We start from the raw sequence: 15,291 nt of genomic DNA on the forward strand, positions 1-15,291 counted from the left end.
CCAACATGGTGAAATCCCATTTCTACTAAAAATACAAAAATTAGCTGGGCATGGTGGCACATGCCTATAATCCCAGCTACTTAGGAGGCTAAGGCAGGAGAATTGCTTAACAGGGACCTGGGAGGCGGAAGTTGCAGTGAGCCGAGATCACGCCACTGCACTCCAGCCTGGGCTACAGAGTGAGACTCCATCTCAAAAACAAACAAACAAACAAAAAAGCTCGACAACCCCTCCACCCCGCAACACACACCTGGGCCACTCCTTCCTCTTCCAGAACCTCCTGGCTGGTCTTCTGGTCTCTGCTGATAGAGAGATCACTCTTTTCCAGGGCAGTCCATTTTATTTCTGGGACTCTCTGGCAGTTAGAAAGTGCTAGAATTGAGCTTACTAGAATTGCTCTGTGCCACCTGATTGGGACGAACTAAGAACAATGTATATGACAAAATAATAGCAGGGCCATTCCCTGTGCCAGGCACTTGCCACACATAATCTTGTTAACCCCCCACCTCCCTTTCGAGGACATAGGCTCAGGGAGGTTAGGTCACTTGCCCAAGGTGACTTAGCTGCTACGTGGCAGGGATGAGGTTCAGGGCACTCTGGTTCAAAGTCTGTGCTTTAAATATTAATCTATACTGGCTCTTCATAATCAAAAAGCAAAAATAGCACATACACCCACAAAAACACTATACAACAAACTCAGGCACATATAAAACCAAACCAAACTAGAAAATATCAGCCCAAACTTGCCAAATATTAAGTACCATTATGTACCAGGCAAACAATAATTTTAATGATTAATGCATTTTAACAACCCCATGAGGAAACGGAGGCCCACTGAAGTGATGGGGGTGGACATGACCACATAATAAGGGGCAGGGCAAATGTCCAACCACGATTGCCTGAAGTCTGCAGTCTTGTCCCCACAGGAGGAGGGCTTCTGCAAAATAAAAAAGAAAGCTTTTATAATTATAATTATTTTCAACAACCACAGTTTTAAAAAATGGACTGCGCATCCTCAGAGAGAAATGATATTCCTAGATTGATGGTTCCCAGCAAAGGCACTTAGTGTTCCCGCTCTGGTAGGGGCTGGATGAGGTATCCCCTACCCCTGATGGCCTAAGAGTGGTGAGTGCTAACAAGAGACTTGGCACAGTGTAGAGTCAGTCTGCAATCCAGAAACACAGACTTGGTGTTTTCAAGTCTGGATGCTGTGCAGAAGAGAGGCCTAGGCGACCCAGTCACCAGTGAACAAGACCACCTCTTGGAGTCCTACCCCAACTCACAATTCTTTCACATCCCTCTGTGGGGAGGAGATGCTGGCACCTGGCCTGGGCAGTGGGTCATGTCGACGTGGCAGCCCCTCTGCACACCCCAGGGGCCGCCCATTCACCCAGGCCTTTCCTTTTTTTGAGAACTGGGAGCTTGCTGGCTGGGGCTGTTCCCACCAACAGTGTTCCCGTCCAGGGATCTTAAAATAGCCCCTCTTGGCTGGGGCTCCGGAGTGAGCAGTGAGGCAGGCATTTGTGCAAATATGGGCCTGGGAGAAGGACTCCTACCAGGGAGGGAGAGGAGGGCGGCATGGCAAGAGAGCCAGGACCTCCCCAGGGGGCTGCACCCTCCTGGCCGCAGCCAGCAAAGGCGCCGGCTAGCCTCTTCCCATCTTCCCTGATCTTACTGGGTTCACTTGGGCAAGTTCTTAGACCCAATCCTTCGGGTCCCCCTGGCCTTGCCAACGCTCTAGGGTGGACCCACTGGATAGGCACCTTTGCATTCTTCTGCTGGTTCTAGCCGTGTCCCCACTTCATAATGCCCTTCCTCCCTAGGAACATACTAGAAGCATTCTTGAAGGGCCAACTCAAAACTCGTTTTAACTGTAGGAATGACGGTTGCAGCTACCATTAATGGGGTACTTACTTTTGCCAGGCACTGTGCTAAGCACTTTAACATGCATTATCTCATTTGATCCTCACAACAATCCACTGAGAGCCAAGTTATTATTATCCTCACTTTGCAGAAGAAACTAAGGCTCAGAGAAGTCAATTAACATTCCCAAGATGACACAGCGGTGAAGGGTTAGGGCTGAAACTCAGGCCAGCCCATCTGTGGAGCCTGACCTCTGCCCTCCCGGCTGCACTCCTTCTCCACGTCCTTCTGCTCTGGCCCCCTCCTCTGTCCCAGCATGGCCTCCCTGTATTATAGTCAGTTTGATTCAATGTATCAATATTTTAGTTCACATACCAGGAATGCTGTTGGGTGCCCCACGACCCCCCGGGAGCTCTCGCATCCCCTTGATGACTTGGGCTTGGGCGTGGGTCTAGTGAGCACCCGAACCTACTGGGTTCAGGTTGTTTGAGGCCGTGGATCAAGGCTGAGGCCATCACAGACCGCGTTCAATGACCAGCTGACCAACTGGACATTCCCCCTCCACTCCTGGCTGCCGCCCCTCTCCTTACCCCACCGCAGGGAGCAGTGTGTGCAGGAGTCAGACAAACTTGCTGTGAATCTTCTGTGACTGTGGGCAAGTGACTAACCACTCTGAGCCTCAGTTTCCCCATCTGTAATTCAGAATAAAACTAGAACCTCACCCAGTGTTATTTGGAGGATTTCATGAAGGATTTAGCTTAGGGCCTGGCAGTCAGTAAGTGGATATTAAGCAGCAGCTTTTATTGTTACTGTTATTTTCTGTAAATTAAGGTGTCCAGGTGCCAAATGCCTGAGGCCTGGCACACAGCAGCTGCTCAAAGTAAAGGCAATCACTCACTCAGCAGACAGAAGCCCCCACCTGACCCCTGGCCGGCTGTGTCATTCCTGGCTGGCTCTGATGTCTCCTAGGCTCTGGTCCTCATCAACAAAAGGGTCACTCTGGAAGCCAGGCACAGGCGCAGGGCCCCACCCACTCGCCCCATCCCCTCATTCTCAGTCCTGGGCCGCTCCTGGAGAAAGAGGTGGCAGAGTGCAAGTTCCCTCAGGGTCGGCACATTTTTCAGGGTTGGCTGGCTTTCTAGTGGCGCCACCTGCTGGTGAGTGCAGCACTGCTCCTGACGGGGCCTGCCGTAGAGGGCTCTGAGTGAGACATTGGTCACCCACTGCTCCTTCTCCTGTAGCTCATCTGCCCAGTCCTTCATTCACGCGTGATGGCCATCCTCTGCGTGTAAAGACCCAAGGACCCCAGCCTCGCTTGTGGGGTGGGAGCCCCGGAAGTCCAGTTCTTGCGCCTCCCTCTCAGGCCTGGCACTGAGTCCTGGGGCTGGGTACCACAAGCCTGCCTGGGTGCACACTCAGGACATCGAGAAGGGCAGATGACCCTCCAGGGGTTTCTAGAAACCAAGGCTGGAAGAAGGGGTCTCCCTCCTGGTCTCAGATGGCCAGGAATGGGAAAACCAATGACTGTTGCTGGGCTCATGCCTGACTCCTCACAGCATCTGCCAGGAGACCCCAAAGCTCCCCTCCCCACTGTGAAGGATCTGGGGCCCCCACAAGGACTGGCCTGGCTCTTTGGTCTCTGCCAGACCAGCAAGGAGGCCCAGCCTGGCCCGGAGCTGTTTGTATAAAGTCTGAGGGAAGAGCGATGAATGACTTAGGAGAAGGAGTTCTGCTCCCAGCTCTGCACAAACGTACTGTGTGAGCTGGGGTAGGACCCTCCCTTACCCAAGTCTCCTTGTAGTGAAATGGGTGGGAGGAGGGCGCCAGATGATGGGTGAGGACCCGTGTCGCTCAGACTGGGCTCGTGCTAAGATGCAGATTTTTGTGCCGCTACTTCAGCATCTCTGGGGCTGGGAGCCTGAAATCTCAAGTAGCAAGCTCTGCAGCTGGAGCCGGGGAAGCTGACAAGTAAGTCCTGGCTTGGGGAGGCAGAAGTGAAGGGTGTGTATTGCCAGCAGGTAAGGAGAATGTGTTGGTTTCAGGGGTCTCCCATACCCCAGGATCCATCTTTTAATTTGCCACTGTTCTGTGGATATGGGAGGGTCACCCCAGTTGCATGTCTGTGGGACCCCACTGCTAGCAACAGCAGAACGCGTGCAGAGAGCCAGCGCAGAACACAGCCAGGCCGCCCTGCTGCTGATGGGGCTGGGGCCGGGACAGCCTGCGGTGGGGGCGGGGCCCTTGTTGCCTGAGGAGGTATTTTCAGAGTCCCCCTCCCTCTGGAGTTTCCAACGATAGAATAGAGCCCTGTCTAGTATTTGACCAAATATGGTGGCATCTCTCATGCTCCAAGCCCCAGCCAGCGTCTCAGTTATGCTGTGGAAGCCTGCCCCGGACAGATTAATCTTGTGACATTCAGGAGCGCCTCTCACCCTGCGTTCTTCCCCTCAGACGATTCCTGTAAATGGCCAAGACCGGCCCTCAGCACGACAGGGCCATCCTCAGTGTCTGTTCACAATGCCCCTCCTCTGTCCTCCTCACATTCCCTCCCGCCATTCCTACCTCCCTGGGTGGATGTGCCCGCTCACGTCAGCCTGGACTGTTCACTTGAGGTGAGAGACACTGGCCAGAGGAGCTGGTTAGTTGAGCATGTGATTTCAGGACCTTTGACCCTGGGGTCATCTGACCTCACAAACTTGTGGCCTGAGTCTTGGAGGCCTAGACCTCTCTCAGCAGCCAGGAGGGTGGTCCTGAGGGGGTTGAAGGGAGAGTCAGTAGAGAAATGAGAACCGTGCTACCTCTAATGCTAATTAGAACAGCTAGTATTTATAATAATCATTAGACAATTATTTTATAATAATCTCTACAATAAACAGCTGCTAAGTGTTTATTGAGCACTTACTATGCGCCAGGTACTGTTGCCGGCTATTTAACATAGGTTATTTCCTTCATTCCTTATAGCAGCTTTAAGAGGGTGCCATGATTCTTCCCATTCTAGAGATGTGGGAACTGAGGCTCAGAAAGATTTCAGGATGGAATGGGCCAGGCCACCTTCTATTTCTGGTACACCCACCATTTTACGGAGGAGGGAACTGTGGCTGACGGTGAAGCTCACATGTAGCCACACAGGCTCTGGGAGTGGAGACCACCCCAGGAGGGAGAGTGCTGTGTCAGGAAGGCCAGAACAATCAGCCATAAGTCCTCATGGATCTGAAACTTGGCCTTAGTGAGGGCATACAGCTTCAGAAATATGTTCACAGCAGGCTGAAATTGTGCAGAAAATATCCCAAGAAAAACAACATGGGGTGGTGGATAGAACCCTGGATGGGGACAGGGTGGGAATAGCAGCTCTGACACCTCTAACTCACTGTTAATAGTGACAAGTCCCTTTCTGGCTCCAGCCTCAGTTTCCCTGTGATCTAGAGGGGTTGGGCTTTGGTCTCCTAGGGCTGCTGAACTCACCTGGGGCTGGCAGAGGCTGGAGCGCCTGAGGCTGTTTCCCTGGGAGATGGGGCCTGTGTCCCGCTTTTGGCCAGCACAATTTGAGAACATTTGCTCTCCTGACCAACCAACAGCCCATCCCTCCTCCACCCTCAACCCCTTGCCATCCCCAAAGCAAACGAAGCTGATTGTCTTAGCTGACCCTGTGGGTGCTGGCTGGGCGGCCAGCCGCAGGCCACAGGCGGAGGTGCCACCAGCCAGAGCCCCACCAGACACACAGGGCATTGTCCCTCGGTCAACAGCCCCTGGGCACCTCAGCCCAGCTCCTGGCCTGCCCCCACGCCCCTCACTGTCTGCCACTGCGCTAGGCTCAGCCAGCTGGGGGCCCAAGGCTCCCAGCTGATGACGAGCCCACCCACTCACTCCCCCAGCAGCCCCCAGTTGAGCTATAATTGCTTCGCTCCATCCTGTTGCTGCCATTTTCTCGGTGGCATCTGGGGTTCCGGGCGGGCAGCAGCTGCAGGCTGACCTTGCCGCTTGGCGGAATGGACTGGCCACGCAACATGGTATGTGGAGCTTCCCTGCCGCACCCCCACCCCTTTTTAGAGCCCAAATATGTCAGTTTTTCTTTCCTATTGATGAATGGGTGCCTCTATTTGGTTTGGAATCTGCAGAGGCAACTTCTCTGTCTTCTCCCCCAGGACTAGAAAGAAACCGAGACTGGTCACTGTAGCCATGGCCAGCAGTGCAGGCTCCTGAACGGGGCTCAGCCGGGGCACACTGAAGCCTTTTCAGACCAGAGGCGTCTGGGGAGATCCCGGCAAACTCAGTCAGCGGGGTTTTTCCAAACAGACCTGGCTTCTGAGGTCCTGGCTGTGTGACCTTGGGCAAGTCCTTCTATTTCTCAGTGTCCCATCTGGAGAGTGAGGGAGGGGGACTTTGATTCTATTCTCTGTTTCTCCGAGTGGAGAGCCAGAGTTTAAGAATGCCCTGTGAGAAACTCTGATGAGAGAGCCTATTGTTAGGGAGACATTTTTTTCTGCACTAGAATCTAGGACCAAAAAGGAAGAATTTAGCAACTGGCATCTCTGTTGCAGATTTTGTGCCAGCAAATACCTCTGCCAAGAGGGGCTCTGCTGCAACTTGTTTCCTAGGGTCAAGACTTGCTGGGTAGCCTGGATAAAGCAGGCATGGGCTAGGGCTGTGGGGTGTGAGCTGAGGCATACAGGGAACATATGGCGCCTATCTCAATTTAGGAGGAGTCAGAGGTGCCTCCATCCTGGGAGCTCTGCCTCACATGCAGGCACTGTCCCTTCTCTCTCTGGATTCCTGGGGAGTCTGGATTCTGCCGGGCCCGAGTCCTCTTCCTTGTGAGCCAAAGGCTTTCCTGATGCTGTGGTGCTGGGAGGGAGAAGTGGATGGCAATGGGTGGGGTGTGTATGTGTGAGAAGGGCTTGGGGGATGACCGGAAGAGGGAAGGCTCAGGGAAGGAGGGCAGTGCAGGTGGACAGGATGTCCTTAGCCCACAACTTGCCCATCTTCCCAACTTCATCTCATCCCCTCTTCCTCCCACCCACTCTTAATCAACACTCCATTCCATTCAGCAAAGTTTTTCTTTCTCTTTCTTTCTTTCTCTTTCTCCTCCCTCCCTCCCTCCCTTCCTTCCTTCCAGACAGAGTCTCACTCTGTTGCCCAGGCTGCAGTGCAGTGGTGCAATCTCTGTTCACTGCAAGCTCCGCCTCCCAGGTTCACGCCATTCTCCTGCCTCAGCCTCCTGAGTAGCTGGGACTACAGGCACCCACCACTACGCCTGGCTAGTTTTTTTGTATTTTTAGTAGAGACAGGGTTTCACCGTGTTAGCCAGGATGGTCTTGATCTCCTGACCTTGTGATCCACCTGCCTCGGCCTCCCAAAGTGCTGGGATTACAGGCGTAAGCCACTGTGCCTAGCCTCAGCAAAGTTCTTAACCAGTTCAAACCTCCTCTCTCATCTTCCCCAACCCACCCCTCCCACACCTGTAATACTTCAATTCCCTCAGCCCATGCCTGCCATGCCTTACCTGACAAGTCCCTTACCCAGAAAAGTTTCCCAGGCCATTGTCCCTGCACAGCTAAGCAGGAGGCCCCACTCTTCTCCAGCCACACCCTGAACGGGCCCATCCTGGACTTGTCGCTAGTGAGACCTGAGTGTTTGTCTTCTTGTTCACTGTCTTCCTTCTCAGACATAAATGACAGAAGGGCAGCGATGGGGACAGCCATTCATTTACTCAGCGAGTGTTCACTGAATGTGCTATGCAGACATGGGGGATATGACAGTGTGTGGAAAGAGACACATGCCCTCATGGAGTCCATGCTGAGTTGGGGGCAGACACATAAAAGAATCGTACATACAAACTATAAGACTGAAGTCATACAAGAGGCGTGTGGGTTATGAGAGCCCAAGAAAGTCCAGAGACATCCCTAAGAAAGCAGTGCTAAAGCTGACACACGAGGGGTGGGAAGGTGTCCAGGAGGTGAAGAGGCAGAATGCTGCAGGCAGAGGCTGTGCAAAGTCCGTGTGGCAGGAGGGAACATGCTGAGAGTAAGACCGAGTGAAGACCAGAGGCTGGAGCACACAAGAGAGAGGAAACGGGGTAATTTGAGGAGGGAGAGCTGGGGGATGGTGGGCAGAGTCAGACTTGAGCCTGGGAGACCCCTAAGAGCAATGGGAAAGGACCATGGATCCCAAGTCTTGGCCCAGAAAGAGACTTGGCTCTCCCACCTTTGACCTGTGGCTTTCCTCCCCAGCTGTTCCTTCTTACCATTTCCATCTTCCTGGGGCTGGGCCAGCCCAGGAGCCCCAAAAGCAAGAGGAAGGGGCAAGGGCGGTCTGGGCCGCTGGCCCCTGGCCCTCACCAGGTGCCACTGGACCTGGTGTCACGGGTGAAACCGTACGCCCGCATGGAAGAGTATGAGAGGAACATCGAGGAGATGGTGGCCCAGCTGAGGAACAGCTCGGAGCTGGCCAAGAGGAAGTGTGAGGTCAACTTGCAGCTTTGGATGTCCAACAAGAGAAGCCTGTCTCCCTGGGGTTACAGGTAGGCTGGGCAGTGGTGGCAAGCTGTCTTTGGGGGGCGGGGGCCTTTCCCACGTCCCAGTCATTGTAATGGTTAAGATCTCAGATTCAGAGGTCTGGGTGCTTGGATTCGGATCCTAGCTTTGCCTCTTACTCGCCGGCGAGGCTTTGGGCAAATGGATTAGCCTTTCTGGGCCTCAGTTTCCTCGATGTAAATGGAGGCAATAGTAGTACCTACTTCAGAGTCTTATTAAATGAGAAATCCATGCAGAGCACTGCCCTTATTGTTCTTCGAGTCTCCGTGGAAGTGCCTGCAAGGCTTTCCCCAGATGTCACTTCCTCTGCTCTGTGGGCCTCTGACGCCCTTCTCAGGTGTGGCACTTCCATGCATGTTCCCGTCTGTGTCTCATGCTGGACCTGGGCCTTCCCAGTGCCAGCATCAGAATCACCTAGGGATTCCCACGCCCAATCCAAACCTCCAGCAGCGAGGCCCAGAAAGTACTATTTCTTATAGCTCCATGTGCTCAGGGCGCACAGCAGGCTGTGATGTGGGAATCAAGACCCGATGCCCTGGATAACGATGGCAGCAGTGTCCTCTCTTGGTTGTAGCTCCGCTTCCTCGCTCAGTGCCTAACCCACAGAAAGGACCACAGATGAAGGAATTGGTTGACCCTGAGGTCCTCACTCACAAACCCAGGCCAGAGATTTTTTCAGCCACATGACATATACCCTGAGACTTTAGAATAGTACTGTTCATCAGAACTTTCTGTGATGATGTAAAGCCAGTACGGTAGCCACTAGCCTCATGCGGCTACTGAGTACTTGACATGTGGCTACTGTGACTGAGGGATTAACTTTGATTTTTTTATTTTTTGTTTGAGACAGGGTCTCACTCTGTCACCCAGGCTGGAGTACAGTGGCATGGTCTCAGCTCACTGCAGCCTCTGCCTCCTGGGCTCAAGCAATCTTTCCACCTCAGCCTCCCAAGTAGCTGGGACCACACGCATGCACCACCATACCTGGCTAATTTTTGTACTTTTTGTAGAGATAGGATCTCACTATGTTGCCCAGGCTGGTCTCACACTCCTAAGCTCAAGCAATCCACCTGCCTTGGCCTCCCAAAGTGCTGAGATTACAGGCGTGAGCCACCATGCCCAGCCTGATTAATCTGACACATGAAACTAGTGGCTACTGCATTGAACAGTGCAGCTCCAGAATGTGACCATTGGAAGGGTCGGTAAAGATCCTCCAGAACGGAGCTTTTCACATCTGACTGTGCCCATGAATCACTCAGGGATCTGATAAAAATAATGCAGCTTCAGATTTAGGAGATTCTGCATTTCTAGCAAGCTCCCAAGCATAAGGTGATGGTAATGCTCTATGTCCACAGGTCCAGTTCACCCACTTCCTTGTCCCGTATTTAGCAGATGGGGAAACCGAGGTGCAGAAAAGGACAGGTCACAAAGCAAGTCCCTATATGTGAGGCTCCATGAGAGCACCAGGAGGGAACTTGCCTGCTTTGTTCATCAATGAACACCTAAAATCTAGGACAGAACTGCTCATGTGGTGAGCATGTAAGTGTTGAATAAATGGAGATTAAGTCAGAATAGAACCCAGACCTCCTGACTTCTTTGCCAGTGGAAATTAGGCATCAATAAAAATAATGCACGTTTTATTTCCGTGGATTAAGTTTCCCAACAATATAAACACAGTGGGGGTGGGGCAGGCAGAGGGAGGCCTTAGGCTACTTCATGATCCCCACAGCATAACCTAGCACTGGGGTGGGCATCTGGCTGCGTGAAAGAAGGAAGCTGGGTGACTGGTGACCTTGAAGCTGGATAACCTTGGGGCTCTCAACTTGCCTTCCATGATCTTCAGTTTCCTCACGTGGAACACGGAGTTGATTACTGCCTTTCCTCCAGCCCAACACAGTCTTGCTGTGGAAATTAAAACTTTGATTAGGAAAGGCAGGGGCGTGGGGTATGGGTGCTGACTGGCCCTTTCCTGATCACCTTCCGCTCTGCTCTTTCTCCTGCTCCCTACAGCATCAACCACGACCCCAGCCGTATTCCTGCAGACCTGCCGGAGGCACGGTGCCTGTGTCTGGGCTGTGTGAACCCCTTCACCATGCAGGAGGACCGCAGCATGGTAAGCGTGCCAGTGTTCAGCCAGGTGCCTGTGCGCCGCCGCCTCTGCCCGCCACCGCCCCGCACAGGGCCTTGCCGCCAGCGTGCGGTCATGGAGACCATCGCCGTGGGCTGCACCTGCATCTTCTGAAGCACCTGGCCCAGAAGCCAGGCCAGCAGCCTGAGACCATCCTCCCTGCACCTTTGTGCCAAGAAAGGCCTATGAAAAGTAAACACTGACTTTTGAAAGCAAGACTTTGGGTTTGCTTCTTGTGGCTTCGAAGTCAAAACCAGGGTCAGGGTAGGAGGTTCCTGGGAGGTAGATTTCAGATTAATATAAAGGAGGATTTTTTCCTCACTCTGAATTCTCCAAGGTTCTGAGTTTCATCACTCTGAGTTCTGAGGTGGCCTATTAGAAAATAATGTGGTCACCTCTACCACTTAGGGCCATCATGTGTTTCCTTTATTTATTTTGAGACAGGGTCTCACTCTGTCACCCAGGGTGGAAGTGGCCCAGTTACAGCTTACTGCAGCATCAGCCTCCCTGGGCTCAAGGGATACTCCCACCTCAGCCTCTCAAGTAGCTGGGACTACAGGTGTGTGCCACTCCACCAAGCTAATTTTTGTCCTGTTTGTAGATACAGGGTTTCACCATGTTGCCTAGGCTGACCTTCAACTCCCGGGCCTCTTTGCAGATCAGACTTCTGCCCGCCTCAGCCTCCCAAAGTGTTGGGATTACAGGTGTGAGCCACCACGCCCGGCCCATGTATTTCCTTTAATTTGGGTTTATAAGTCTGTATTTCAACCATGTTAATGTGACTTGGTTGCTATAACCAATATAGGAGTTAACAAGAGCTAACTCTACCCACTTAAGGGTCACTGGAAACAAGCTCTTTTGAAGCGGGGAGCTCCCCATCTCTGAAAGTGTCAAGTTAAAGCCAAGCTTCTCAAAGGTATTATGGAGCAGACGCCTGCTCTGGTTGGAGGAGATCATCTAAAGTATTTTTCAGCTCTGAGATTTCTCTGCAGATCAGACTTAGACCCAAAGAAAGGCTTCCAGGTTGCCAAAGAGCAGGTGCTTTTCACCTGGGATTGTGCATCCTTGAAATTTTTATGTATGTACTTTTTTGGAGCTGAGGATTTCTGGTTTTGAACAGACACTCTTAAGTTGAGAAGTGTCATCATTCTTTCCTCCAGCCCTGTCCAAATCTCCTGGGAGCATCAGAATCTCCTGGAGGGATTGTTAAAACAGCTTGCAGGGCCCCACATCTAGAGTTTCTGATTCAGGTGGAGGCTGATACTTTGCATTTTTTTTTGCAGTGTTTTTCTTGCATTTCTAATATATAAATGGTGGTTCCCAGGTGATGCTGGTGCTGCTGGTGTGGACACTGGCTTATATCAAGATACTCTGCTGATCAAAAATGGCAGTGTGCTGGCTTACTCCTGTCATACCAGCAGTTCGGGAAGCTGAGGCAGGCAGATTTCTTGAGTCTCAGGAATTTGAGACCAGTCTGGGAAACATGGCAAAACCTCGTCTCTATAAAAAAATACAAAAATTAGCCGAGCATGGTGGCACGCGCCTGTAGTCCCAGCTGTTCGAGAGGCTGAGGTGGAAGGATCACTTGAGCCTAGGGAGGTTGAGGCTGCAGTTAGCCATGACTGTGCCACTGCACTCCACCCTAGGTGACAGAGTGAGACTGTTAAAAAAAAAAAAAAAAGCCAAAAACAGCAGCGTGGACTGATATATGCTAAAGTCCGTGCTGTGCTGACTCGTGACCCCTGGATGCAATTCCCCACTTCCCCCTTTGCCCCCTAGCAATTCAATCTTCCCCCTGGGCCCTCTAACCCCTGCAGCAAATCCCAAATCAGCTGTTGTAGGGTCTAAAAATACCTTCTCTCCCACAAGACAGCTGAGGGGCTCAGACTATATTCTGAGGGTAAGAATAGCTAGCACTTTAGAGTTAACTTTAATAAAAGGGCCAATGGCCCAGGACAGGAATACCTGGCTTGGCTGCTCTAACTTTAGTGCTTAAAGCAGTTTTAGCTCTGAATGTCTTAAGGGTCTAATTCATGAAAGGCCAATGATTAGGTATGTGCCTGCCTGGGGTGGTAAGTAACTTACCTTTTTTGGTATTGTTCTAGAGTGGATACTGGTTAAAATTACCCCGGGAAGCTTCGGCTGGGTTCCAGACACATGGAAAACAGACTTCCTGTGCCAGTGCCTGCTGATCCCTTCAGCAGCCGCTTCTCCACCCTTGGGGCTGCTCTCCAGGTCTTAAGACTTCAGCCCCACACGAAGGGCCCACAGTTTCCAAGCCCTTTCTGTGGGGTGAGGGTGTGGGAAGAATTGAGCTGCAGGAGGGTGGCTTGTAGTCCTGGGAGACCCTAGGTGCTCTGGGGCAGTGGGGCTGGTGGGGAAACCCCTCATTGTGGTAGGAGGGGGGTGTCTTACTTCTACCCAAGCATCAGGAGCCCCCACATGCTCCATAAACACCAGCTAGCTTCATACGGATGATGCCTTTTCCTCCTTCTGGGCTTTAGATTCCTCATCTGTGAAATGAACAAATGGGATTTGGGGATCTCCAGGGTCTTTTCCAGGCTTACCATTCTGTGACTTAGAAGCCTGGCCTTGGTGGCTGGGCTGGCCACTGCCGGAGCTCCGAGTCCCAGCTGGCTCTTTCCATGCTCCCAGTTTAAAGGCAGCAGCAGGAAGCTCAGATCCGTTGGAGAGCTGGCTCTACACAGCACCCTGGAACTTCCTTTGGTCTGAGTCTAAGTGTGTTTCACGTTTGCCTCCTCTAGCGAGAAGCTCGCACTCCACGAGACAGGGGCCTTATCCCTTGCTCAGCGCTGCACCTCCAGCACCTGGCAGTGTCCCGTGCGCACAGGGGCGCGGTGTTTGAATGAGTGCACAGTCGCCTCTAGGGGGAGCCCAAGATCTGCCTCCTGCTTCCCTCTATTATGCCTTCATAGGTGGGTCAGAGCAAAGAATTCCTTACCAACCTCCCTGGTTCGCCACTGCCAATCACCCACCACCATTCTACCCTCTACAGCTGCCCCTTATCCCCCAAAGTCCTGAAATTTTGCTTGGGTCACCTGCTCCAGGAGGCAGAGTTCCCATGAAGGATATTATACGTCTACTGTGCTGCATCCAGGACTGAGGATGTGTGGCCCTTTTCCTGTTTTGTTTGGCTGTCTTTGCATATGCTCTCTTCTTCCAGGGGTCCGTGAGCTGCTGGGGGCTTATGTCCAGGCCTGAGAAGGCTGGGGTGAGCCCTGGGGCAAAGGCTTCCTGTTGGTTCTCATTTCTGGAATCTGTTCTTTCCTCCCTGCCTCCAAGGAATCAGGTTTGGGCTTGGGGAGGCAGGGAGTGTGGGCATTTTGGCTGGCTTTGGTTCTGAGCTGTTTGGGCCTACTCAGGTAAAGGAGGTTTCTGAAGGACATAGCCAGTTCCAATGCAGTCATGATTGGCCATGGCGCCAAAGCCCAGCCAAGGACTGAGGATCGAATGTTAACTGCCTTGGTTTGTGTCTTCTGTGCACATATTCTCTGTAGGGATGCAAGGGAGGGGGTGGTTATCAGGGATAAGTTTTGTATTGTCCAGTGCTGGGTCAGTATCAATCATTAATTATACCATGACAGCGCATGCCATCCTCATTTCAAACAGACCATGAAAAGACACCATTACACACTTCGATTTCACTGGACTTGAGAGCCCCATTTGCATGTGGCTGACATTGTGCCTCTCTCTCTCCAATACCCTTTCCCCCTTTGACCTTGAAGTTTGGATGAGACCACTTCTGCTCCAGGGATAGGACCTGACTGCTCTAAGCCAATCAGCTTAATCTCACACCCTCCCTGCCTGCACCATAGTTACTGGTCTCGTATCTGACCAATTAGCATGTGGCATTCCCTTGACCACAGGAATTGGTTCAGGGGTGGTCCAACTGGCCGAGCCCAAAATCTGGTTCATTGCTTACGAGAGAAGACTTTCTCTTCCTGGGAGCTGTTGGCAGCCATCTTTGACCACGAGAGAAATCATGGAACTGTGAGACTGCACGGTGCTCTATGCCTAGACTTTAAAGCCATGATAACTAACAAAAACTTTTTATTGCTTAAGTCAATGTTTTCTACTTCTTCATCAAAAGTCTTCTTACTTGGCTGGGGGCGGTGGCTCACATCTATAATCCCAGCACTTTGGGAGGCCAGGGGCAGGTGGATCACCAAGGCTAGGAGTTTAAGACCAGCCCAGCCAACATGACGAAACCCCATCTCTACTAAAAATACAAAAAACTAGCCAGGCATGGTGGCAGGTGCCTATAATCCCAGTTACTCGGGAGGCTGAGGCACGAGAATTGCTTGAACCCAGGAGATGGAGAATGCAGTGAGCCAAGATCACGCCATTGCACTATGGCCAGGAGAACAAGAATGAAACTCTGTCTCAAAAAAATAAAAAAGTCTTCTTACTGATGTGTCAGTTTCATAATTTCTATAGTTATCAATAAGTGCACACTACTTGTACTTTCCTTCACTGCCATTACCATCACCCTGGCACAGTAAAAACCACCTTAGAGCCAGTTTGGGCCTCCACCAACTGGAAGGGTATTTTGCCCCTGCATTTGGCAGTGTTGTTACTCTGGGCACCCAGGCCCTTTCCCTAAAGCCTGACTTAGCAAGTCTGGTAGGACTTCGGCATCTGCATCTTTCTCAAGGCTCCCTCCCCTTCCCCAGGAGATACTAATGTAGTGGTTGGTCCCTGGGCACCTAAGACTTAGCTCTTCCATTACAGAAAAGAACAGGTCCAAAA

At 52.0% G+C, this 15,291-nt stretch overlaps 1 protein-coding gene and 1 long non-coding RNA gene across 2 annotated transcripts; one reads left to right on the forward strand and one right to left on the reverse strand.

Annotated features, from left to right (window-relative positions):
- Window positions 1–770: 770 nt before the first annotated feature.
- On the reverse strand, window positions 771–1,430 carry LOC115896330. Its single transcript, XR_004056211.1, has 2 exons — window positions 1,284–1,430; window positions 771–937 (listed from the first exon to the last, which is right to left on the reverse strand). It is a non-coding gene; the product is annotated as an uncharacterized LOC115896330 (long non-coding RNA).
- A 4,358-nt stretch (window positions 1,431–5,788) lies between these two features.
- Window positions 5,789–10,737, forward strand: IL17B (interleukin 17B). The gene is made up of 3 exons (XM_010386856.2): window positions 5,789–5,870; window positions 8,091–8,380; window positions 10,404–10,737. The coding sequence occupies exons 1-3, from the start codon at window positions 5,850–5,852 to the stop codon at window positions 10,633–10,635; spliced, it is 543 nt and encodes a 180-aa protein (XP_010385158.1). The 5' UTR covers window positions 5,789–5,849; the 3' UTR covers window positions 10,636–10,737.
- The last annotated feature ends 4,554 nt before the right edge of the window (window positions 10,738–15,291 follow it).

This window comes from Rhinopithecus roxellana, chromosome 3, assembly GCF_007565055.1.
Source record: "Rhinopithecus roxellana isolate Shanxi Qingling chromosome 3, ASM756505v1, whole genome shotgun sequence".
Lineage (NCBI taxonomy): Eukaryota > Metazoa > Chordata > Mammalia > Primates > Cercopithecidae > Rhinopithecus > Rhinopithecus roxellana.

Bases quoted from the DNA above. Each gene is read 5' to 3' on its own strand.
- IL17B (XM_010386856.2), top strand. From the start codon at position 5,850: ATGGACTGGCCACGCAACATG. The intron at 5,871-8,090 runs GTATGTGGAGCT...TTTCCTCCCCAG, and splicing joins TGGACTGGCCACGCAACATG to CTGTTCCTTCTTACCATTTC. The intron at 8,381-10,403 runs GTAGGCTGGGCA...TGCTCCCTACAG, and splicing joins CTGTCTCCCTGGGGTTACAG to CATCAACCACGACCCCAGCC.